The 25,907-nt window shown below is 43.0% G+C and overlaps 1 protein-coding gene across 1 annotated transcript in view; it reads right to left on the reverse strand.

Moving 5' to 3' along the window:
* Positions 1 to 213: 213 nt before the first annotated feature.
* Positions 214 to 25,907, reverse strand: part of SHISA7 (shisa family member 7) — a 63,325-nt gene continuing 37,631 nt past the window's right edge. Inside the window, exons 3-5 of the mRNA XM_068241029.1 lie at positions 13,587 to 13,646; positions 4,519 to 4,674; positions 214 to 3,356 (exon numbers count right to left, since the gene is read on the reverse strand). Coding sequence (XP_068097130.1) covers positions 2,773 to 3,356; positions 4,519 to 4,674; positions 13,587 to 13,646 — 800 coding nt within the window. The 3' untranslated portion in view covers positions 214 to 2,772. The remainder of the gene's footprint in view (positions 3,357 to 4,518; positions 4,675 to 13,586; positions 13,647 to 25,907) is intronic.

Raw genomic sequence — 25,907 nt, forward strand, 5'->3', positions numbered from 1 at the left:
AAGCAAGAAAAAGCTCAACATAATTTTGATAATCCCCTTTCAACTGTGTTTTGGTACTTTTTTAAGTTGCAAAATTATGAAAAGTTATTTTAAATAGAAGATGAAAAAATATCTCCTAGGAGAAAACTTAGGATAAAAGGTAAATATAGACCATCATGTTAGTAAATAGTCATAATAAATTTAAAGTGACTTCTTTACCTACTTATTAATAATTTTTTAATTGTGACGTCCTAAAACAGAATTTTGTAGATAATATGAAAATGATATCCTGAGAGATAGATGACTAGTTAAGACAGATAAGGATTCATAAGATACGTTTTGTAAATCAACCTAGTCACTCGTTTTACTAGTTCTTAGGGTTAGTTGAACTGTCCTGGTTGTAGTTTAAGGAAAACATGAATTGCTTCTATGTTGTGTTTATGTGTCTACAATATGCCTATGGTGGGTTTCAAATGTATTCTTTATGATAGCAATAATAACAAAAAAAGAGTTAGCAGTGAAATAAACCAGGTTACACATGGCTATGTAGTACATTGCTTGACAAAAGCAGAAAAGAACGTAAGTTAATGCTCTTTAATAAGATCCAAGTTTAAACACAATTTCTGCTCTCATCTAAATTTCTTTAAAAATTCTTCACAAACCAGAAAGCAATACATGGACAATCCTGTACACAAGCCCTCAATAGGGATGGCAATGCTTGGGAGAACTCATGGAGAAGCTGGAGAAGCATGTGTTCAGTTTGATCAGCTGATATATTTCTAAGGCTTTGATTTGCTGGTCCTGAGCAAGCGTTAAACCAAGACGTCATCACAGCAAATCAGAAGAACCTTACAAATCTATCAGGTGATCAAACTGGTCACATGCTTCTCTATGAGTTTCTCCTAAGCATTGCCATCCCTAGCCCTTAAAATAAGAATCAACCAAATCCTGCCTAACGAAAGCACCACATAGTGCAGGTTACAGTGCCTTGGTGTAGAAAAAAACATCTTTGAGCTGCTTAAAAATAAACTTAAAAGCATATTCCTATAATAATCCTGGGAAGATCTGTGTTACTTTTGCAGCAGCAAAAGTCAGAAAGTTTAATGGAAGTTTTAAAACAACAGCATAATATCTGTTCTATATATTCATGCTACATAGGACTCCCTCCTCTGGTTATCAGTCATCTGTTCATGTCCTTCAGTCCACCATAAGATTACATAACAGTACACTATTTGTGTTTATTGGAGCTTAAGTCAGTATCTTAGCAATATTACTCTCTTAGCAGCAAAAGGTGACTTTTACATGTAATAGGACTGTAGGACTGCCCGTCAGTCAAAGAGCTTCATTGTCAGTACTATTAGTTAACCTCAATAATCATACAAATGCATTAACATTAATTGTTAAATTGTCAGAAAATTGGATATCCTAGCTTGTTGACATCTGGGTTGAAAATGTGGCAGCAAGAAAAGTACTAAACCGATCACTCATGAGGAATCGATACGTTTTTCTTTTCTTTTAAATCCCCTGGCAGAACATGTACAATCTGGAATATTTTAATGAAAAACACAGCCTGAGGGGAGATAATATTGAAGCAGTTAAGGCCATTTGTGTTGGAGAAATCTTCGTGGAAGTATACAGACGTGGATGGGAAGGGGAAGGGGGAATTCCAGGCCATTGGAGATAAAAATTGAAATAGTCTGAAGTATAGTGACATCACTGAGGTAAAAATATAATAATAATAAAATAAAGATTTTTTCATGGCAAGATCCTTATTACACTTTACACAATGCAACCAAAACATTGGAAAGGTTGATATACTGCAATCGGTGCCAGGAAACAGATGGCTTTTTAGTGACGAGAGGGAGGTTTTTTTTTTTGGATGATGGGGTCAGCGAGCATTACAAAAGTAACAGGAAGAAACCTTTTTTTAAACTAATCCTTTCAGAAGAAGTCCTTTATTACTAGAAGCTGAACGTGGATAGTTGCAGCTGCTTAGACTTTGAAGAAAATGAATTACACTAATATCCATGTGAATATAATGGCACAGTTTGTGCTCTGCTGAACCACCTGTAGGACCTACAAGGTTGGATTGCACTGAAAGTTCTGCTGTTAGGAAAAGCGGTTATTTTATTTTTGGGAAAATTTTGAATTTAAAGTCTAGTCCTTGCAGTGCTACTCTATGACATCACTGTGTTCATCCTATACTGAATTTGTTATTGTTAAAAAAAGTGTGCAACTTTTTTTTTTCTCTTTTATCGGTTGGCGTCATATTATTGACCTTACCCTGATTAAATTAGGTTTGCCAGTTCTTTCGTTCTTGGGTTGTACTCTTGCACTGGCAAAAGCACAATGAATAATCAAAGTTTCTTTTTCCACTTCAAAACATGCCATTTCCCTTTAGGCTTACCAGACTCTACCCGCCAGCCACATTAAGTGCTGCATTATTCACATCTCTGTCTCAAAGAGTAGGCTGGCGCCAGGTTCCAGGCTTCCCTTGCCTGCGAACACCTTCATCTTTGACATCATTTGGTGCCAATGACTGTTCCATCAACTTGGCGGTGGAGGCAGCTGCTTACAACTAAGCAGTAAAACTAAGATGAAGAAAAAATGTAAAAAATTCTCCCTTTTCAATACTCCAGAAAGCTGGAGTGCTCTCTCTCTCTTGTTTTATTTCTTTAAGAGCTGTTAAGTACAAACTAGCGAGAAGAAAATAGTAAGGAAGCCACGGAACAAAAAACAACTGCCTCTTCTTCTAATTAAGGGGAAAAAAGAAAGAGTAAAAAAATAAGCAGCTTAAACTGTGACCTCATTCTTGCTTCCTGTACGCAGATGCTGGCTAGGAAGATGGCCAGGAATGAACTGAAGTTGCTCAATGGTATTCTGGCGCTTAGCAGCAAAGGCTTGCCGTCGATTGGCTGTGTGGTTGGCCATATCCCATGTGGTCTTGGGGGAGTTGGAAGATGTCGGGTGGGAATTCATTTTGATCATGTGGTGACGGTCTAGCATAGGCGTGCTAGCACACACGTTTGTGTGTGAGACGGCCTTCTGATGTCCTAGACGCATTTCTTGGAACGGTGGTGGCCCACGGTGGTGTATCCTCTCTGGAGAGAGGAGATGTTCCTGTGAGTGCAATATGTCACGAGATAGAAGACGTTCTTGAGAAATGAGGCGGTCTCTGGGCATTGTGTAATCATGGTGAACTGGGTAGTAATTGTCAGAAAGAATGTGCTCCTGGGACATGACTCGTCTTGGCGTTTGTGATTTTTCCAGGTAGCCATCACGATCGTAGTTCATCTTCATAACATGAGGAAGAGTTCCCCGTGTTAACTCTGCCAAATGTTTTCTCTTTAAATAGAAGTCATCCATATCTTTCTCAGCTTTATGAAACAAAAAAAGTAACATTTGTCATGTAAGTGATATATCTTTTATTGTTTATTATTTTACATGTCATAATATTAAATATTACATATTTTTAAATATCAACAGAGCTTTTGCACTAAAAGAGGCCTCCAATATCAAACCTCGTCCCGATATAGCTCGTTGTTACTGCACGCACCTAATCAACCACGACGGCCCAACATCTTGCAGCATGTCTGATGGACATGCTTGGCCTGAAATTGTTTACACTTTTGATCGGGCATGCACTTGGAGGCAACAATTTTCATTTGATTTGGTAGTAATTATAAAATCGAATGGTTGATTGTCCTCTAAGTCCATAGATGTAAGGGCACCTTGAGTCAGTATCCAAACTAAAAAAAAAAAAAAACATACTACAGTACCTGATCCGGTGTGCTGGCCTGATTAAATAGAGCCCCTTACCACCACTCCCCGCCACTCATTTCGCCAGATATACTGCAGTTTCATTTTTGTAAGAAAGAAAATGGTCGTGACCTTGGGGTCACAACTCTGTTCTCTCTTCCAAAGATCTGCTTGTCAGTAGATTGTGGGAGGAGCTAGTGTGGTGCGGGGGGGGGATGATGTAAGAGCGGGGGGGGGATTAGAGGCATGTCCTTCAGATGGGAACATACCTCTGTGTCCCATTTATATAACATACAAAACCACCTCTGGTACACGTTAACCTCCTTGCCGGTTATCCCGAGCTCAGCTCGGGGTAACCTGCGCAGGAGCATTTCTCAGGCCCCGCTGGGCCGATTTTCACAATTTTTTTTATTGCACGCAGCTAGCACTTTGCTAGCTGCGTGCATATCCCGCTCGCTGCTGATTCACCTTTACCCACCGCCCCGCCCCCCCTCCAGACCCCTTGCGCAGCCTGGCCAATCAGTGCCAGGCAGCGCTGAGGGGTGGACCGGGACTCCCTCTGACGTCGCAACGTCCATGACGACGGGGAAGCCGAGCAGGAAATCTCGTTCTGAACGGGATTTCCTGCTTGCAAAGTTCGCCAGCGGCAATCAAAGTAGGTAGGGGATGCCGCTTGTCAGCGGCATGAATTAAAAAAAAACAAAAAAAAGTGCTGCGCCGCCCTCTTGCCGACATAATTGTAACGGCAAGGGGGTTAAATAAGAAAAGTGTGAAACTTACCCAGCCTCTTAAGTGATGAGTATCTGCTGATGTCGGACTTAATAGCAGCCTCATAGGAGGGCGGCAGGTGAGATAGGTTATGGAAAGAGCGGGAGAATGACAATGTGTTGTATTTTGTGGAAGAAGTTGGAAGCTGAATATTGTTCATTCGGTAATCTAGAGAATGAAGAAAAAGAAATATGAATAATTTTTTTGGTAACATACAAATAACTATAATAACGCCAATCATATTCCTTTAGATTTGGTAATCTGGGGGTTAGGCTACCAATTTAGAATTTGAATATAAAATATGGCAACATTTAAGCCCCTCCCCCTCTCTCCACGCAATTTTTACACCCTCGCCCTGAGTGTAATTTAGCCTAGAAACTGATAAATGTAGATATTTAGGTACAAGTGCTACCAATCAATAAATATTTTCATGGAATGTGTTGCTACAGCCAAGGTTCTCTATTCCACAGATAGAAAAGCCAAATCTACCAAAGGCAAGCCTTAGCGCTCGCGGATAGTGATTATCCGTCACTTACAGAAGTGATGGTAACACCTACTTTAGTCACCTGCAGAAATCCAGTGCTCAAATGGCCAACATGGTGTCCTACAACTCAGATAATTTACAGCACTGTTAGTCTCAAATAGTCAAGCGAAGGGTATTAATTATCTAAAAACACATAGTAGGTGTAGCAGGTATAACGGTACACGCATCTTGGGTCCTGTACAACAGGGACCTAACATTCACCAAAATGCCTTTAAGCACACAAAGTGCTCATAACACATACAGTAGATAAGTCAACTTTGAGATGCCCACTCTCCAGTTCCTACCAGTTTTGGCTCTTTGCCGTAGTCAGGGTTTGCTCAATGTCCATGACAACACAACGTGTTAGATGATAAGGTAGGGAAGGTTTGATTTAATACTCACAGTAAGGTTACAATAAGGTTAGTTTGGAAAGACTGTATGACCAGCTTTAATTTCTAGTATGATAATAGGCATCACCGATCACTAGTTGGCCTTGCGGCATTAAACATCTCATATGACCTATCTAATTAACTTTTCCTCACCTCATGTAATCCCTTCGTTCCTTAGCAAGTACAAATGCTCTCCAAATGAGATAAAAAAGTAATGTTCACATTCTGTAAGGCCTCTTTAACATTTGATAACGCACGCATGAACACGATTTTGTGCACGCGTTATGACCTGAGGCGTGACGTCGGGAAGTTGGGGTGCACCGCTGATCAGTGGTGGTAGTAATTCACGTGATGAGAAAACGCAGGCGATGGACGATTAAAAGCTCCCAGATGCATTACAACATAACTCTCTGCAAGAAGTTTTGAATCAGGATGATACCATTTATTGGCTAACTTAGAGATGGATAAACAGTGAGCTTTCGACTTGTAAAAAGCCTTCGTCGGACTGGTTCCTGACCAAAACTGAAAAACACAGCTGATATACACTGACATACAGAGGAGAAACATTCTTTAGCAAACATAAATGTAATTAGATGCCTTAACTGTTACTGAGGAGGCTTTCCCAGGCATCCTATCTAAATTGATAAGATCAATAGAATCCTCAACATGACATAAAGCAGACTCTGGTGATGGGGAGACATCGTAAATTCCGAATACAAATTGTAAGTGGCCTGTTTACATGCACCATTAATTCTAAGCTTAATGGCCCATACTTACGGGCAACTTTTTGGCATGTCGCTAGCATACGGGAGCGTGTGCGCGACATGCCGGCGACCGCTCGTCGCCAGGTCCCTCCGCATACACACCGGCGACCTGTCGCCGCAATACGCGCGTGCCGCATGTTGCGGCGACAATTGTAGCCCGTGAGTATGGGCCAAAAGAGAATTGTGGCATTTAAAGCCAGCACCTGAAAGCAAATAAAATGAATAGTGACAGTGAATTCCATCTTACACAGCATATGGCACAAACATGAATGAAAAGATAGAAAAATTAAAATTAAAAGAATTGTGGCATTTAAAACCCATCGTACCAGCACAAGAAGTTAGAGTCCTTGTTTAAACCATCTTCTACAGTTTTGAACCAATGTATAAACTTAGTTTCTTGTGTTAGTCTCATGTTTCCTGATTTGAAGCCACCCATTAATACAGTGACGCGAAAATCGCTTAAACTGTGTCCAGGTAAACAAAAGTGTGTTGGTATTGGGAGATCAGTATATTTTGTAATATCCTTTTTCCTGCTGTTAATAGTGGATCTGTGGTGTGTCATGCGATCACGCAGTGGTTGACTTGTTTCTCCCACATAAATTCCTTTGGGGCATTTTGCATACATGATCACGTATACCACATTAGATGAGTCGCAGGAAAAGGTGCCTTGTACTTTGTATTCCTGTTGTGTACCTGGTCTTAGTATCCTGTCAGTGGAATGGATGTGTTTACAGGTCCCACACTTTTTCCCTCGGCAGGGGAATGTTCCATTCTGTTCTTGCCTATTTAAGGCACTCCTCACTATCATCTGCTTAAGATTGGGTGGCTGTCGGAACGCTAGGAGGGGAGGTTCAGGGAATATCTTTTTCAGTCTCTGATCCTTGTGTAGAACAGGATGAAGTTATTTTGCAATCTTTCTTAAGATTTCCAGGCGTGGGTTGTAGGTGACTACCAGTGGGACACGGCTCTCTTCCTGGCTCTTCTTGTACTCCAGGAGCTGAGTCCTAGGGATGTTGTTAGCTTTCTTGATTTGGATCTCAGCCATTAGAGGATTGTATCCCTGTTTTATGAAATTCTTCTTCAGGTAATCCAGGTGTTTGTCTTTGTCATCCTTGTCAGAACAGATCCGATTGCATCTTATTGCCTGGCTGTAAATTATGGAATTCTTTATATGTTTGGGGTGGAAACTGTCATACCTGAGCTGAGGTATGTGGGATGATCAGTCGGTTTGTGGTACATGGACGTTTGTAAGCTGTTCTCTCTGATGTATATGGTGGTGTACAGACCTTTTATAGGAAATTGCAGAGGATCTTAATTATAAACAAGAAGAAAAAACTTCAGAGACTCAAAATAAAGAGTGGACACCTGGATATCGCAGCAGCAGAGAAAGAGCAACCCACAGGTGTCATTAACCTTTCCTCTTATCAGGCCACTGAAGCTGAAACGGCAGTACTGTCCAAAGGCCTGTCATTTTGCCCTGCAAAGCCCATAGACAAGATTGCACTCTGTGGTGATATGGAACAATTCTTCAGGAAGCTACGTCTCAAGGAACACTACTATGACAAGGAATCTTGCAACACTACTGATGATGAGCCAACACACACCAGATCCACAAAAAAACGCGGATGGACCCCTGTAGCTGGAAAAAATCCTACCCTGGACAAATACATCAACAAATTTAGACGCCAAATTTCTGACAGGGTTCTGAATAAAAGAAAAACACTGGCTCATAACATAACATTGCAAGAGCAACAAGCTATCACATCCCTTAAGGAGAATAAGGACATTATTATTAAACCAGTGGATAAAGGGGGTGCCATAGTCATCATGAACACCAGTGACTATATCCAGGAGGCACAAAGACAGTTGTCTAACATCATGCACTATGCCAAATTACAGGAGGACCCAACAAAAAGGTACAGGATGGCACTCAATAGGATGGTAAAGAAATTGCCCGTAAACACCAGGCTTCATGTACAGACTCTTATCCTGGAAAAGCTGAGAACCACCTGCTTTTACATGCTTCCCAAAGTCCACAAAGAGGGGAACCCAGGCAGGCCCATAATCTCAGGGAATGGAACTCTCACAGAGAATATCTCAGGATGGTTGGAAAACATTTTGAAGCCTCTAGTCTGTAAAAGACCCAGCTACATAAAGGATACTACACACCTCCTGAACCAACTGGCAGCCATTGGCCCAGTGCCTGGAGGCACCATTCTTGCCACTATGGATGTAGAGTCTCTGTACACCAACATTCCCCACAATGATGGTATTGCGGCCTGTCGCAAATATCTTCAAGGTTTGGGCACACCTATACACTCAATTGCTGGACTGATGAGATTCGTTCTCACCCACAATTATTTCACTTTTGGGGAGGACCTCTATTTACAGCAAATGGGAGTGGCAATGGGCTCACGGTTTGCACCGCAGTACGCAAATCTCTTCATGGCAAAGATTGAAGAAGAATACCTGAATACTTGTCATATAAAACCCATGGCCTACTTCCGTTTTATCGACGACATCTTGATCATTTGGTCTGCAAGTGAGGAGGATCTTATCCAATTTCACAGGAACTTCAATGCCTTCCATCCCACAATCAAACTGAAATTGAGCTACTCTCACAGGGAGATTAACTTTCTTGACACCACCATATACATCAGAGAGAACAGCTTACAAACGTCCATGTACCGCAAACCGATGGATCGTCCCAAATACCTCAGGTATGACAGTTCCACCCCAAACATATAAAGAATTCCATAATTTACAGCCAGGCAATAAGATGCAATCGGATCTGTTCTGACAAGGATGACAAAGACAAACACCTGGATTACCTGAAGAAGAATTTCATAAAACAGGGATACAACCCTCTAATGGCTGAGACCCAAATCAAGAAAGCTAACAACATCCCTAGGACTCAGCGCCTAGAGTACAAGCAGAGCCAGGAAGAGAGCCGTGTCCCACTGGTAGTCACCTACAACCCACGCCTGGAAATCTTAAGAAAGATTGCAAAAGAACTTCATCCTGTTCTACACAAGGATCAGAGACTGAAAAAGATATTCCCTGAACCTCCCCTCCTAGTGTTCCGACAGCCACCCAATCTTAAAGAAAACCTGAACTGAAAATTAAAAGTCAAAATAAACATGCACAAGTCATACTTGCCTCCCGTGTAGTCCACTCCTCAATCTCTTTCTCCTCTCCTGCGTCCTGTTCGTCCACTGTGATCAATGAAATTCTCTGTCCTCCATTTTGAAAATTGCCGTTGGCCATTAATCCATAACAGCTTTCTGGTCAGCACACAGTTAAACTGTAACTTTGCCCACTTGAGCCATAGGGAAACATGGACACATCAGTTCTCCTCTCAGCTATAACTGACAGCAACTGATATATAACTGACAGCAACTGATATATTTCAGTTCTGACAAAATGTTGTCAGAACTGGAAGGGATCATTGTCAGAAGAAAATGGTGAGCTTCTAAGAGGAACTGATTGCAAGGTAACTATGTAATGTTCATTTGAAGTTACCTCATGTGTTTATTTTAAATAATTTTACTCAGTACAGGTTCCCTTTAAGCAGATGATAGTGAGGAGTGCCTTAAATAGGCAAGAACAGAATGGAACATTCCCCTGCCGAGGAAAAAAGTGTGGGACCTGTAAACACAGTACTTACACTACATAATATAGACATATGGCAATGGTAGGGATCAGATTGTGAGCTCCTTTGAGGGACAGTTAGTGACAAGATATATATATATATACACTGTACAGCGCTGCGTAATATGTCGGCGCTATATAAATACTAAATAATAATAATAATAATAATTCCACTGACAGGATACTAATACCAGGTACACAACAGGAATACAAAGTACAAGGCACCTTTTCCTGCGACTCATCTAATGTGGTATACGTGATCATGTGTGCAAAATGCCCCAAAGGAATTTATGTGGGAGAAACAAGTCAACCACTGCGTGATCGCATGACACACCACAGATCCACTATTAACAGCAGGAAAAAGGATATTACAAAATATACTGATCTCTCAATACCAACACACTTTTGTTTACCTGGACACAGTTTAAGCGATTTTTGCGTCACTGTATTAATGGGTGGCTTCAAATCGGGAAACATGAGACTAACACAAGAAACTAAGTTTATACATTGGTTCAAGACTGTAGAAGATGGTTTAAACAAGGACTCTAACTTCTTGTGCTGGTACGATGGGTTTTAAATGCCACAATTCTTTTAATTTTAATTTTTCTATCTTTTCATTCATGTTTGTGCCATATGCTGTGTAAGATGGAATTCACTGTCACTATTCATTTTATTTGCTTTCAGGTGCTGGCTTTAAATGCCAAAATTCTCTTAAGCTTAGAATTAATGGTGCATGTAAACAGGCCAGTTACCATTTGAATTCGGAATTTACGATGTCTCCCCATCACCAGAGTCTGCTTTATGTCATGTTGAGGATCCTATTGATCTTATCAATTTAAGGAAAACCTCCTCAGTAACAGTTAAGGCATCTAATTACATTTATGTTTGCTAAAGAATGTTTCTCCTCTGTATGTCAGTGTATATCAGCTGTGTTTTTCAGTTTTGATCAGGAACCAGTCCGACGAAGGCTTTTTACTAGGGATGGGACGAATCCACAATTTTTTCGAATCCGAATCCGAATCTGGAAAGGTTCTCGAATATCTCGAACCTTTCGAATCCCGAATCTAACGAATCCTGCACATAAGAATTGTGCGATCCGTGGTATAGTTGCCCGCAGTATAGGTAGCGAGGTAAAGGTGCCTTCAGTATAGCTAGCTAGGTATGGGTGCCTTCAATATTGGTAGCTTTCAGTATAGGTAGCAAGGTATAGGGGCCTGCAGTATAGGTAGCAAGGTATATGGGCCTTCAGTATAGGTAGCAGGGTATATAGGCCTTCAGTATAGGTAGCAGGGTATATAGGCCTTCAGTATAGGTAGCAGGGTATATGGGCCTTCAGTATAGGTAGCAGGGTATATGGGCCTTCAGTATAGGTAGCAGGGTATCTGGGCCTTCAGTATAGGTAGCAGGGTATCTGGGCCTTCAGTATAGGTAGCAGGGTATATGGGCCTTCAGTATAGGTAGCAGGGTATATGGGCCTTCAGTATAGGTAGCAGGGTATATAGGCCTTCAGTATAGGTAGCAGGGTATATAGGCCTTCAGTATAGGTAGCAGGGTATATGGGCCTTCAGTATAGGTAGCAGGGTATATGGGCCTTCAGTATAGGTAGCAGGGTATATGGGCCTTCAGTATAGGTAGCAGGGTATATGGGCCTTCAGTATAGGTAGCAGGGTATATGGGCCTTCAGTATAGGTAGCAGGGTATATGGGCCTTCAGTATAGGTAGCAGGGTATATGGGCCTTCAGTATAGGTAGCAGGATATATGGGCCTTCAGTATAGGTAGCAGGGTATATGGGCCTTCAGTATAGGTAGCAGGGTATATGGGCCTTCAGTATAGGTAGCAGGGTATATGGGCCTTCAGTATAGGTAGCAGGGTATATGGGCCTTCAGTATAGGTAGCAGGGTATATGGGCCTTCAGTATAGGTAACAGGGTATATAGAGGCCTTAATTATAGGTAGGTATGTAGGTAGGTATAGGGGCCTTTAGGTAGGTAAAGGAACCTTCAGTATAGGTAGCAGGGTATAGGGCCTTAAGTATAGGTAGGTATGTAGGTAGGTATAGGGGCCTTTAGGTAGGTAGGTATAGGGGCCTTTAGGTAGGTAGGTAGGTACGTATAGGGGGCCTTTAGGTAGGTATAGTGGCCTGTAGGTAGGTAGGTATAGTGGCCAGTAGGTAGGTAGGTATAGTGTCCTGTAGGTAGGTAAGTAGTTAAAGGGACCTTCAGTATAGGTAGCAGGGTATAGGGCCTTAAGTATAGGTAGGTATGTAGGTAGGTAGGTATAGGGGCCTTTAGGTAGGTAGGTATAGGGGCCTTTAGGTAGGTAGGCACGTATAGGGGGCCTTTAGGTAGGTATAGGGGCCTTTAGGTAGGTAGGTAGGTAGGTAGGTATAGAGGCCTGTAGGTAGGTATAGGGGCCTTTAGGTAGGTAGGTAGGTAGGTACGTATAGGGGCCTTTAGGTAGGTAGGTAGGTATAGGGGCCTTTAGGTAGGGAGGTACGTATAGGGGGCCTTTAGGTAGGTAGGTACGTATAGGGGGCCTTTAGGTAGGTATAGTGGCCTGTAGGTAGGTAGGTATAGTGGCCGGTAGGTAGGTATAGTGTCCTGTAGGTAGGTAGGTAGGTAGTTAAAGGGACCTTCAGTATAGGTAGCAGGGTATAGGGCCTTAAGTATAGGTAGATATGTAGGTAGGTAGGTATAGGGGCCTTTAGGTAGGTAGGTATAGGGGCCTTTAGGTAGGTAGGTATAGGGGCCTTTAGGTAGGTAGGTAGGTACATATAGGGGGCCTTTAGGTAGGTATAGGGGCCTGTAGGTAGGTAGGGATAGTGGTAGGTAGGTAGGTAGGTACGTATCCTTTAGGTAGGTATAGGGGCCTGTAGGTAGGTATAGTGGCGGGTAGGTAGGTAGGTACGTATAGGGGGCCTTTAGGTAGGTATAGAGGTAGGTAGGTGTCGCTCCCCCTCCCCCCCGTGCCTCCTCCGCTCACCCCCACGGCCTCCTCCGTCCCCCGTGCCTGCATAAGTATCAACTCACCTGTCTAGTGGAGCGCAGAGCGGCAGACCTCGTCGTTACTTCTCGGTTCCCTCTAGTGGCCGGACCGGCTTTTACTGATGACGTCATTGTAAAAGCCGTCACTAGAGGGAACCAGGAAGTGAGCGAGAGGTCTGCCGCTCTGCGCTCCACTGGACAGGTGAGTTGATACAATGTATGCGGGCGGGCGGAGGAGGCGCGGGGCGGGCGGAGGAGACGCGGGGGGGGCTTGGAGGAGGACGAGTGCGAGCGGCGGATGCGCGGCGATGCAGCGTCGGGATTCGGCGGATTCGCAAAGTGGAAAATGGCGTCGGGATTCGAATCCACGAATCTCGAATATTTCCCAATATTCGAGGGATTCGTGGATTCGCCGGATTCGTCGTCCCATCCCTACTTTTTACAAGTCCAAAACTCACTGTTTATCCATTTCTAAGTTAGCCAATAAATGGTATCATCCTGATTCAAAACTTCTTGCTTTTACTCATGGCTAACACAGTACAACACTTTACTGCTTCTCACATAACTCTCTGGAACGCTTTTTGTCTGATGTGAAAGTTAAAATGAAAGTCAAATAGACTTTCATGTTACCTTTCTAAACGCATCCTGGGAGCGATCCGTCACAATGCACAGATCAGCTTCTAGTGAATGAGCCCTCAAGATATCTGGAGAACATACATTGCAGCTGATACATGGAAGTTGGTCTTTTAATGACTGCGGTAGGACTTACCTAATGTTGCTGAATGCTTTGGGCTGTTAACAGTGAGGATAAAGTTATGATGCATGTTATCTGTAAGACAAGGGAGAGATCATTAGTATCATATGGCTAATAAAATAGTATTTCCATTCTCTTGAGGAATAGAAGCTTTAGAACATGTCTATACTTATATGTTTATTGGCATTGCAATATACAGGTGAAACTCAAAAATGTTTAATATCATGCAAAAGTCCATTTATTTCAGTAATTCAAGGTGAAACTAACATATGAAATAGGAACCCTTTGCACGTGTTAACCTGCCTGGCGTTCTGATTCCCGCGGCCATGCGGCCGCAGGAACGTTTTTTGAAAATTTTTTTTTACATTTATCATGTAGCTAGCCTAGCGCTAGCTACATGATTCCCCCCTCCCTGCGGCATCCCTCCCACCCCTCCGATCGCCGCCGGCGCAATTACCCGTCCGGATATCCCGTTCTGAACGGGATTTCCAGGAGGGCTTCCCCCGTCGCCATGGTGACGACCGTCGTGACGTCATGGACGTCATGACGTCACAGGGAGTCCCGATCCACCCCTCAGCGCTGCCTGGCACTGATTGGCCAGTCAGCGCACGGGGTCTGGGGAGGGGAGGCTGCATCGCGGCGGGCGGCGGCGATCAGGCGCAACACGCAGCAAGCAAAGTGCTTGCTGCGTGTTTTAAAAAAAAAATATTCAAATCGGCCCAGCAGGGCCTGAGCGGCGACCTTCGGCGTCTCTGGACGAGCCTAGCTCGTCCAGAACGCCAGGGAGGTTAAAGGATTCTTAAAGTGACGTGTGACATGATGAGATAGACAGGGGGATGTACAGTGCCTAGCACACTAATAACTATGCTGTGTTCCTTTTTTTCTTTCTCTGCCTGAAAGAGTTAAATATCAGGTATGTAAGTGGCTGACTCAGTCCTGACTCAGACAGGAAGTGACTACAGTGTGACACTCACTGATAAGAAGTTCCAACTATAAAACACTTTCCAAGCAGAAAATGGCTTCTGAGAGCAGGAAAGAGATAAAAAATAGTTCATAGATTTTAGCTCTGGCATACTTCAATTAATCTGTCATTGCGCAAAAACAATAAAACAGTTAAAACTTATAAAGTAGATTTAAACATAAAATAAAACTGTGGGATATCTTAAAAAGTCATTTTTAGGAGAAGGAAGATAGGTACAATCATTTATTTGATTAGTTTATTTTCGCTTTGGGTGTCCTTTAATTAGTCTGACGCTTTGAGCTTAGAATATTGAACATTTTCACAATATTCTAATGGTCTGAGATTTTGATTTTGAGGTTTTTCATAAGCTGTAAAGCCATAATCATCAAACCTATAACAAATACAGGCTTGAAATATCTTGCTTTGCATGTAAGTAGTCTATTTCATGTATTAGTTTTACCTTTTAAGTTGAATTACAGAAAAAAATTGACTTTAGCACAATATTGCATTTTTCGAGTTTACCTGTAATCATTATTTATGCTTTAATATAGTTGACATTTGTTGTGATCTTAACCTGTTTGCTTTTCTTGTATATAAAGTACGTCTTCTGTCTGTATTTGACATTAAACAAAAGCTGCATTTCACCCTAAAACTGCTGTAACTCTTTGAAATATGTAAACATTCGACACAAGCTAAAAAGTTATATACCACCTTTGTAAAAAAAAAAAAGTATAAGCAGAACACGTTTCAGAATTTAATGTTGGTTAACCATTTAATGACAATGTAACTTATTAAAACGCCCTGTTTGAGCCTGTTAACGGCAACAGGATGTTTTAATAAGTCGCTCGCTCCCGCCACCGTTCCGCACGTGTGCGTACACCCCCCCTCCACCGCCGGTTACCGTCAGGACTCCATGTTCTGTGATTGAGGAAGAGGACCGATGTCCTCTACCCAATCACAATGCCTGGAATGAATGGACGTGACCGCGTACAGCGGCCACGTCCATTCATAAAACTGAAAACAGCCACAGTAGTAAAATGGAAAATGTAAAAAAAAGTGTACACTTCCTGTAAAAAGGGAGAGTGTTCATTAGCGCCATCTAGTGGCCAAAAAGTTAAATTACACATACAGGCAAATACATACACAAACACTTATTAAAATATCAATAAAATGAATAATTTACACTTCCAAAGCCCCCCCAAGACAACTGGGCAAACAAAATGTGTCAGTTTTATCCACAGGAGAACGTTTAATTTTAAAACTATAATAGCCAAAAACTGAGAAATAATGATTTTTTCCCCATTATTTTCTTATTTTTCCCATTAAAATGCATTTAGAATAAAAAAATTCTTAGCAAAATGTACTACCTACAAAAAGCATAATTTGTGGCGAAAAAACAAGGTATAGATAATTTTGTTGTGATAAGTAGTAATAAAGTTATTGGCGAATAAAAGGGAGGAGCACTGGTGAAAATTGCTCTGGTCCGTTAGGGTAAAAACCCTTGGGGTGAACTGGTTAAAGAACAACTGTAGTGAGAGGTATATGGAAGTTGCCATATTTGTTTCCTTTTAAGCAATACCAGTTTCCTGACAGCCCTCCTGATCGTCTGTCTCTAATACTTTTAGCCATAGACGCTGAACAAGCATGCAGCAGATCTGGTGTGTCTGACAGTATTGTCAGATCTGACAAGATTAGCTGCATGCTTGTTTCTGGTCTGATTCAAACACTACTAGAGCCAAATACACCAGCATGGCTGCCAGGCAACTGGCACTGCTTAAAAGGAAATAAATATGACTGCCTCCATATACCTCTCACTACAGTTGTCCTTTAAAAATGTCTTTCTATTTCAGTTTGAAACCTACTGTGCATGTCTTAAAGGGAACCTTAACTGAGAGGGATATGGGTGTTTCCTTTTAAACAATACCAGTTGCCTGGCAGCCCTGCTGAGCTCTTTGGCTGTAGTCGTGGCTGAATTCCACACCTGAAACAAGCATGCAGCTAATCCAGTCTGACTTCAGTCAGAGCATCTGATCTGTATGCATGTTGAGGGGCTGTGGCTGAAAGCATTAGAGACACTGGATCAGCAGGAGAGTCAGGGAACTGGTAGTATTTTAAAAGGAAAAATCCATATCCTCCTCAGTTTAGGTTCCCTTTAAATGTCCTGGACACTCGGATAGTAATATTTTTCATGCCTGTGACCTGTACTCTTTAGTGTTTTGCATAACATACAGTACATACAGATGGGTAAATACTCCAGGAACTCACCTCTTCGCATACATGTAAATAAGGCGCCTGGAAAATAGGGAGAGATTGCCGCTAGAATATTAGTAATATTCTACTACTGAATTCCAATAGTAAAATATTGTTAATCTTTATCGATATTTTACTACTCCTAACCTAACCCTACTGTCACTAATTTCTCCCAATATAAAAGTCGCAATTTGCGCCAAAGAAGATAAATCCCCCCATAGGTGCTCCATTGTGGGCACCACCATGCGCCCAAGTTCCCTTCTTTGTCACAAGTTGCAGCTTTTATAATAGGCGGCACCCTTTTTTTGATAAGCGCTGTCTAATTACTGGTACAGCGATGCGATCTACAGCAGCACTATACTGGGGACAGCCATGTGACACGGCTGTCCCCTCCTTAGGCACAGGGGTGATCGACTGTCATAGGCTGAAGCCTATGACAGCTGATCATGGGGATTAGCTGGCGGGGGGAGGGAGGGAAGGGGGAGTATAACAAATATTTAAAAAAAACACATTTTTTAATAAAAAATAAACATAAATAAACAAAAATACACAAACAAACAAACAAACATCTGGGGGGTGATCAGACCCCACCAACAGAGAGCTCTGTTTGCGGGGAGAAAAGGGGGTGGGTAATTACTACTGTGCTGTGTCGTGTGGCCCTGCAGCTTGGCCTTAAAGAGACACTGAAGCGAAAAAAAACATATGATATAATGAATTGGCTGTGTACTATGAATAATTACTAGAAGATTAGCAGCAAAGAAAATATTCTCATATTTTTATTTTCAGATATATAGTGTTTTTTCTAACATTGCATCACTCTATAATATGTGCAGATTACACAACACTCAGCATTCAAAATGAGTCTTTCAGAGCAGTCTGTGAAGTAATGAACTCTCCTCTAGCAGAGGAAAAGTAAACAGTTCAATTACAGTTGAGATAATAAGTCAGATAACAGCCCTCTCCACGACTAAGTTAGTCGGAGAGCTTAATAGCTTTTTTGCATAGAGATAACAACTGGAGTTTCACAACTCTTCCTGTACTGGAAACAATTAGACTGATGTATCTGATCTTAATGTTTTTTTTCTTAGCTGTACTATACATACAAATCATAATATCATCATTTTTTTTCCGCTTCAGTGTCTCTTTAAAGCTGCAGTGGCCAATTTCTCTAAAAATGTCCTGGTCACTACCCCCCAGTGGTCCTCAAGAGGTTAAGACAAAACATTTAAAAAATCCCACGTCAAGAGCTACATGGATTGTTTTTTATCAGTTAGAATGGAATTATTTTTTTAGCGTTATCCTACATTGTCAAATTCTCTCTTTGTCCACAAGGTGGCAGTGAATGCACAGCCAAAACCTTTTTTTTTGTGTGTGTGTGTGACTAATTCTTGGTTGAAATAGAAGTTCTTATTTTGTATACCTTTTAAAGGTAACCTGATGTTAGAAAAATAGGGAAAGTGTCACATCTGACTTTCTTTAAAAAAATGTCTCCTGTCTGGCTGTCATTGACCCAGAACAGGTATATATATATCAGGTGTTTTTACTCCACAGGCAGCATGCTTGTTGCAGGTGTTTGACTAGGCTCTGCCGAAGACAAAAGATTATAATTGCAGCCAGGGAATGGAATATTTTCCGTTGTGTTGTCATCTCATGTCATGTTCCATGTAACTTTACATTGCCTCTGTGGACAAATGTTTTCTACCTAAACCCACCCTGCTCCGGAGCAGTAAATGAATGTTCTTGCAGTGCACTGCCCATGCACCAAGAATGTTAATTTACTGACCCCGTTCTGGGTGGCTGCACACCCTTGTGTCAGCATCTATCTCTTGGGCTGCATCAGAGACTGATTGGGGACCAATTACTGTAGTCTCCAATCGCATGACGCCAGAAAGGGTTAATGTTTGCTGGACATCCTGAAAACATTTAAAGGGAAATTATTTTAAAACTGCTGTAAATATACACTACAGCTGTGCCAGACTTTTTGTGGTTTGCTCGGCCAATGCTACCGTTTAAGGTGCCTAATAACAATACAATTTTAGCAAACGTGTGACTCTCCAATTGATCAGATTGGGTAGTTTGAGGTTGACTGGCATAATCAATATCAAACCATCACTTTATCAATGGTTTCATTGATTAATTTTGCGGACCTACTTGAAATGAGGAGAGGTTATATATTTTATTCCATTTATGTGCCCAATGAATTTCATTCCCAATGATTCCTTCCGATAGTAATTATCGGATTGGAAGGATGAACGTTCACTAAAATTGCACAGTTAATGAGTACCTTTAAAGATTTAGCGTGCTGGATCTTAAGCAAAATTGTGGGAGGCAGCCTGGGTGCTCTAGACCAGTGTTTCTCAACATTTTATAAGTGTGTACCCCTTTTAAAACCCTGTACTCATAGAGTACCCCCTAGCATAGTAAACATGATCACAAGTACCCCTTGACAAATATATATTTAATCATAGTACATGATAATTGGTTCTAAACAATGTGCAAGCATTTATTATTGCTTTTAATTAGCTAAAATACTAATTTGGTGTTGTTTAAATAAGAATTATAATCTTCTAAATCTCTAAATTTGTTATACTTGGTTAAGTATATCAAGCCCGAGTACCCCCTGGAACCCTCAGAAGTACCCCCTGGGGTACGCGTACCGCATGTTGAGAACCTAGGCTCTAGAGCACAAAAAGGCGGATACAGGACATATTAGACAATTGTCTTTTGATGCGTAGCTGAGGTAATAGTAGAGGGACCTGTAATTGTGTTGGAGTTAACTTGTTCGGACGTCTCAAACTATCTAAAATGATAAAACCTAGAAGGTATGTTCTACACAGGGAGAGGGAAGGGGGGTGGATGATTATTCACATTTTTGGTAAGGAGGGAAGTGTCAGGATTTTTCTGGTTGCTCCCAAATCTTTTCTAATACGGTACCCAAGTTAAAGGGATACTGTAGGGGGGGTCGGGGGAAAATGAGCTGAACTTACCCGGGGCTTCTAATGGTCCCCCGCAGACATCCTGTGTCCATGCAGCCAGTCACCGATGCTCCGGCCCCGCCTCCAGTTCACTTCTGGAATTTCTGACTTTAAAGTCAGAAAACCACTGCGCCTGCGTTGCCGTGTCCTCGCTCCCGCTGATGTCACCAGGAGTGTACTGCGCAGACACAGACCATACTGGGCCTGCGCTGTGCGCTCTTGATGACATCAGCGGGATCGAGGACACGGAAACGCAGGCGCAGTGGTTTTCAGACTTTAAAGTCAGAAATTCCAGAAGTGAACCTGAGGCGGGGCCAGAGCATCGGTGAGTGGCTGCGCGGGCACAGGATGTCTGCGGGGGACCATTAGAAGCCCTGGGTAAGTTCAGTTCATTTTCCCCCGACCCCCCTACAGTATCCCTTTAACTAACAACAGCTTTATGGAGTATTTAGATGACATCTAGCATGGTATTTGGAAATATTTGTGAATGCTAACATTTTTTTGAAAATTATTCAATACATTTTATTTGGAAAAAAAAGATTTGGGGTTAAAGGCCTATAACCCCTAATAAAAGTACAGTACTCCCCCTGATCAGTCAATGTCATTTTAAGGGCAAAGCAGGACCACTCCACTAATAGGGTTGATCTACTCCAGTGATTGCCGACCATTTTCAGTGGAAATACCATAAGGCTATGTTCACATTGGTGCATTACAGTGCGGCATAATGGCTTGCCGCAACACACTGGTGCGTTATAACGGCATGCGGCATCATGACGCACTGCATAAAGTGCATGACCACAAAACGCGCCTGTTTACAGCAAAGGTGAAGCATACATTACATTATACAGCAGAGTCCCAGGTATCTAACACCAGCGGGGGTCGCCTAATGCCAAATGCATTGGCTTGGGCACTGGGCAAAAAAAAGCACAACCCCCCCTCCCCCCCAAATACTCACAGAGCCTCCAGCGACGTCTCCTCCCTGCAGCTCCTTGCGGGCTCCTAGTAGCTTTCCAGTGTCCTCTGTGCACCCGGGTCAGGTGATACGTGGCTTCTGTGCACGGACGCCTGAAAGCCAGTAGGAGCTGCAGGGACACGTCGCTGGAGGCTCGGTAAGTATTTTAATGCCTCCAAACCCACCCAAACCCCCCTTTCCCCCCCCCAAAAAAAGTCCTGGTTATCCATCAGGAATGCCGGTTAGTTGAGACTTGCCTGAGTTCCGGATAACAGCAACTTTGCTGGATTTTGTTTTTGTTTTTTTGTAGCTATTTAAATATTTGGGGGTTTTTATGTTCAGTAGTGGAAAGCCAAACTAACCACAGAGAAGAATAACCAGTAACCAAGCTTACACTGTTTGGAAGTAAAAATTCTGGCTGTGTCTGCCCAACAACAGAGTAGCTACAGTATTACACGGAATACAGCTCTATCTAGGGATAAATCCTTGTCAACAATAACAACAAGCACATGACCCTTCTTATATACAAGCTTGATATCTTGCATTTGCTATGTTTATTTTAACCTGTGAAGCATCGTTCCTTTCTGCTAACAAGCAGTTGGCACCGCTCTCACATAGCTGCTGTGCACACCTCACACTCGTTGCGCTGTGTGAAAAACAATGTTAATAAAAAAGCTGTGAAGTCTGCTACTTAGTGATGAATGAAAACACTGTGATCTGCTGAGATGAGGGAGGAAATATGGTAAAAGGGACATTGTGATTCTTGTAAAAACACATCAAATTAAACCTGTAACACTGGCAGAGAGATTTCACCCCCTCCCCCCAGTGGTAGTGCCTTTAGATTAGCTGTATGGAAATTAGTTTTACCGGAATAGTGTAGGGGGCTATGAGCAGTGCACCTTCATATTTGCTGTTTGCCTCCTCTGAGAGTGTGTATGGATTAGGCACAGAGTATCTGCAGAGTGATTGCTGGTGCCCCTGTGCCTTGGCTGATTAGGCACAGAGTATTTGCAGAGTGATTGCTGGTGGCCCTGTGCCTTGGCTGATTAGGCACAGAGTATCTGCAGAGTGATTGCTGGTGTCCCTGTGCCTTGGCTGATTAGGTACAGAGTATCTGCAGAGTGATTGCTGGTGCCCCTGTGCCCCTGGCTGATTAGGTACAGAGTATTTGCAGAGTGATTGCTGGTGCCCCTGTGCCTTGGCTGATTAGGCACAGAGTACCTGCAAAGTGATTGCTGGTGCCCCTGTGCCTTGGCTAATTAGGTACAGAGTATCTGCAGAGTGATTGCTGGTGCCCCTGTGCCTTGGCTGATTAGGCACAGAGTACCTGCAAAGTGATTGCTGGTGCCCCTGTGCCTTGGCTAATTAGGTACAGAGTATCTGCAGAGTGATTGCTGGTGCCCCTGTGCCTTGGCTAATTAGGTACAGAGTATCTGCAGAGAGATTGCTGGTGCCCTTGTGCCTTGGCTGATTAGGCACAGAGTATCTGCAGAGTGATTGCTGGTGCCCCTGCGCCTTGGCTGATTAGGCACAGAGTATCTGCAGAGTGATTGCTGGTGCCCCTGTGCCTTGGCTGATTAGGCACAGAGTATCCGCAGAGTGATTGCTGGTGCCCCTGCGCCTTGGCTGATTAGGTACGGAGTATTTGCAGAGTGATTGCTGGTGCCCCTGTGCCTCGGCTGATTAGCCACAGAGTATCTGCAGAGTGATTGCTGGTGCCCCTGTGCCTTGGCTAATTAGGTACAGAGTATCTGCAGAGTGATTGCTGGTGCCCCTGTGCCTTGGTTGATTAGGTACAGAGTATCTGCAGAGTGATTGCTGGTGCCCCTGTGCCTTGGCTGATTAGGCACAGAGTATCTGCAGAGTGATTGCTGGTGCCCCTGTGCCTTGGCTGATTAGGTACAGAGTATCTGAAGAGTGATTGCTGGTGCCCCTGTGCCTTGGTTGATTAGGTACAGAGTATCTGCAGAGTGATTGCTGGAGCCCCTGTGCCTTGGCTGATTAGGCACAGAGTATCTACAGAGTGATTGCTGGTGCCCCTGTGCCTTGGCTGATTAGATACAGAGTATTTGCAGAGTGATTGCTGGTGCCCCTGTGCCTTGGCTGATTAGGTACAGAGTATCTGCAGAGTGATTGCTGGTGCCCCTGTGCCTTGGTTGATTAGGTACAGAGTATCTGCAGAGTGATTGCTGGTGCCCCTGTGCCTTGGCTGATTAGGCACAGAGTATCTGCAGAGTGATTGCTGGTGCCCCTGTGCCTTGGCTGATTAGGTACAGAGTATCTGCAGAGTGATTGCTGGTGCCCCTGTGCCTTGGCTGATTAGGTACAGAGTATCTGCAGAGTGATTGCTGGTGCCCCTGTGCCTTGGCTGATTAGGCACAGAGTATCTGCAGAGTGATTGCTGGTGCCCCTGTGCCTTTGCTGTGCAGTGCTGTTTTGTCTGTACGTTTGGTGCATCTCCCCATTAAAGTGACCATCAGGGGAATAACTACATTGTGTGTTGGGCCACCCCACTGAAATTCACCCCCCCACCATACTGCCATCCTGCATGTAGTGTAGGAGAGAGCCCCCTTAGTCCCTGGGCCCCCCTCGACGGTGGGGGTCGTAGAGGCTATTGTTACACTCCCAGTGCCCATTAATAGTGCAACTTCAACAAACGATCATCAATCAATCATTTGTTGTTGATTGGCTCCATCAACAATCTCTAATCCAATTGTAGTTATTACAGTAAAAGGTCAATCGTTTGCTAAAATTGGACCATTAATGTCCACCTTGATATTATTATTGATTTATAAAGCGCCAACATATTCCGTGGTGCTGTACAATGTAAGAAACAAACATGGGGTACATAATAATACAGACAATGGTGTAAACCAATATACAAAATGCATTACTGGTGACAAAATACAAAATACAGAATTGATAATGACAGTGATAAAAGTAACGTGATGAATAAAATGTATAATGAATTCCAAGACACAAAAGGGGGAGAGAGCCCTGCCCTTGTGAGCTTACAATCTAAAGGAATGGGGGTAAACAAGAGGTGGGGTAGTATACAATATTCATACCTAGAGGCAGTGTGTTTTAGGATATCTAGTAGGAGTGAAACTTGATCTAAGGACAAAGGGGAAGTAGCCTAAGGTAGAGCATATGCTTGTTGGAGAGAGCGTTTTGAGTTTTGAGAGAGCGTTTAAAGATGACAAAGGTTGGAGAGTGACGGATGTGTTGTGGGAGGGCATTTCAGAGGAGGGGTAAAGCACGTGCAAAGTCTTGTATAAGTGAATGCGAGGAGGTAATTGTAGAGTAGGACAACCAATCCCTTTAACGTAGGTCACGCTTCCGTCAGCAACCTTATCAGACCTTTAGACACATCTCTTCTCCCTGCCCCACTGTCATAGTCACGTGAGGCCTAGGACCAGGGACGGATCTAAAGGGGGGGGGGGGGGGCAGGCGGGTCTCTTGCCCTAGGCGCAGCTTGTTAAATTCTTAAAAAGGTGGCAAAACGAATGGCAGTTTAGGCGCCAAAACCTGACCTTTAGGCGCCAAAACCTGACCTTGCCCCAGGCGCAACTTGGTCTAGATCCGTCCCTGCCTGGGACTCAGCAGATGGCAGGAAGGCAAGAGAAAAGTCATGAGCAAGGGTCAGGGAGGAAAATATATTATAATAACACTGTGGTCTGTTGCCTGTTTCACAAGAGACAGAAAGGGCACTAACGGCGGACACTATAACAGGCAATGATTGAGGACAGTGAAAGGTGTATAATTTGGAGCCATAAATTAGGTATTTGTAAGGGGGAAGCAGTGTGTAATGGGGGACATACAAGTCTATGCCTATCCTGACCAGAGCTTATTTTTCCCAAATCCCAAGCCTTTTCTTAGGTGTTTGTGATGTGTTGGTGTGCTATAAAGACAGGAGGAAGTGGAAGCCAGCAGAGATACAAGGTGGTTTAGCACAGGCACCCGTGGCTCTCCCATCTTAATGGTGCCTTGCGTCACTGCTCAGGTTGCTCACACTAAAGACTGCAATGAAGAGCACTGTACCGGGGGATCTGTAAGAGGGGACAAGGGGTACTATAATAGAGGAAACTGTAATGAAGGGATGCTATAATGGAAAAAACAATAAAAGGGTAGTAGGTTGTTATGGGAGGAGCAAGGAGGACAAAATGGCAGCACATGTTATGAGTTAGTTTTGTTATCATTCCTCTTTTCTGTTTTATTCCAAGTTTGTAGACATTCTGGGAAAAGCTACATTGGATATTCTATTGATTTTTAACATAGATGCTTGGTGAGAATATTCTGAGACAGGACATCAGTGCTCTGAGATCAGCCTCTGCGAAGGTGGAGGTCTTGTCACCCGGACTGGAGCCTGATCTCTGAGATTCTGTCTACTCAGTAAAAAATTCCTGGCAGGACTTTTGCCATCCCTACAGAAAGAACTGCTCTCAGCATGCAAACAAGATTGACCTCTGAACCTGGTCATCATTGACAGCCAGCAGGGCTTGGTTGTCCCTTCGCTCTTTCATCATCCCTAACTCTACTGGTGTCTGGCATATACTGCACTGTCCTTTTCTTCATCTCAAAGACTTTAGTAATATCTAGAAAACTTTCATTTAGAATGATTCTCATTTTCTGTGCACTGTGTTGCAGCTTTTACAGAGGCTGTATAGCTAGAATTAGATTCACAGTTCATTATGCGATTACGAAGATGGGATTCATTTAGGTTCAAGCTGTAGATCACTGCAGAGCTAAATATTGATTTACACGTCTGAATGAATTTGTTACTGTCAGAGGTCAAGAGGAGCAAATTGTCCAGAATTTGCATTGTTTTTAGAAAATCTATACTGTGCTTCTGAGTATTGTGAGGACCCCAATTCATCCCTGTGTTGCTGGTTGCTTTTGGATAAGTCCCTCCTACAAAGATATTATATACTGTACAGCCTGATAAAACAATATGTATGCATCTAAGTATTTCATTTGTATACAGTGTCCTTGGTCACAATGTACATACAGGGACAGATCTCTGCAAAAGCCATACAGACCACAGCTATGGGGGATACTGTTAAAGGGGAACACTTACAGAAGCAGGCGCTCTGCTAGGAATGAGAGGAGCGTTGATGCACATGGGGGCATAGTGAATGGGGCTGTACCGAACACATGGAGGTTGCTGTATATGGAAGAGGGGGGTATTGCACATGGGA

The sequence above is a fragment of the Hyperolius riggenbachi genome, chromosome 6, assembly GCF_040937935.1.
Source record: "Hyperolius riggenbachi isolate aHypRig1 chromosome 6, aHypRig1.pri, whole genome shotgun sequence".
Taxonomy (NCBI): Eukaryota; Metazoa; Chordata; class Amphibia; order Anura; family Hyperoliidae; genus Hyperolius; species Hyperolius riggenbachi.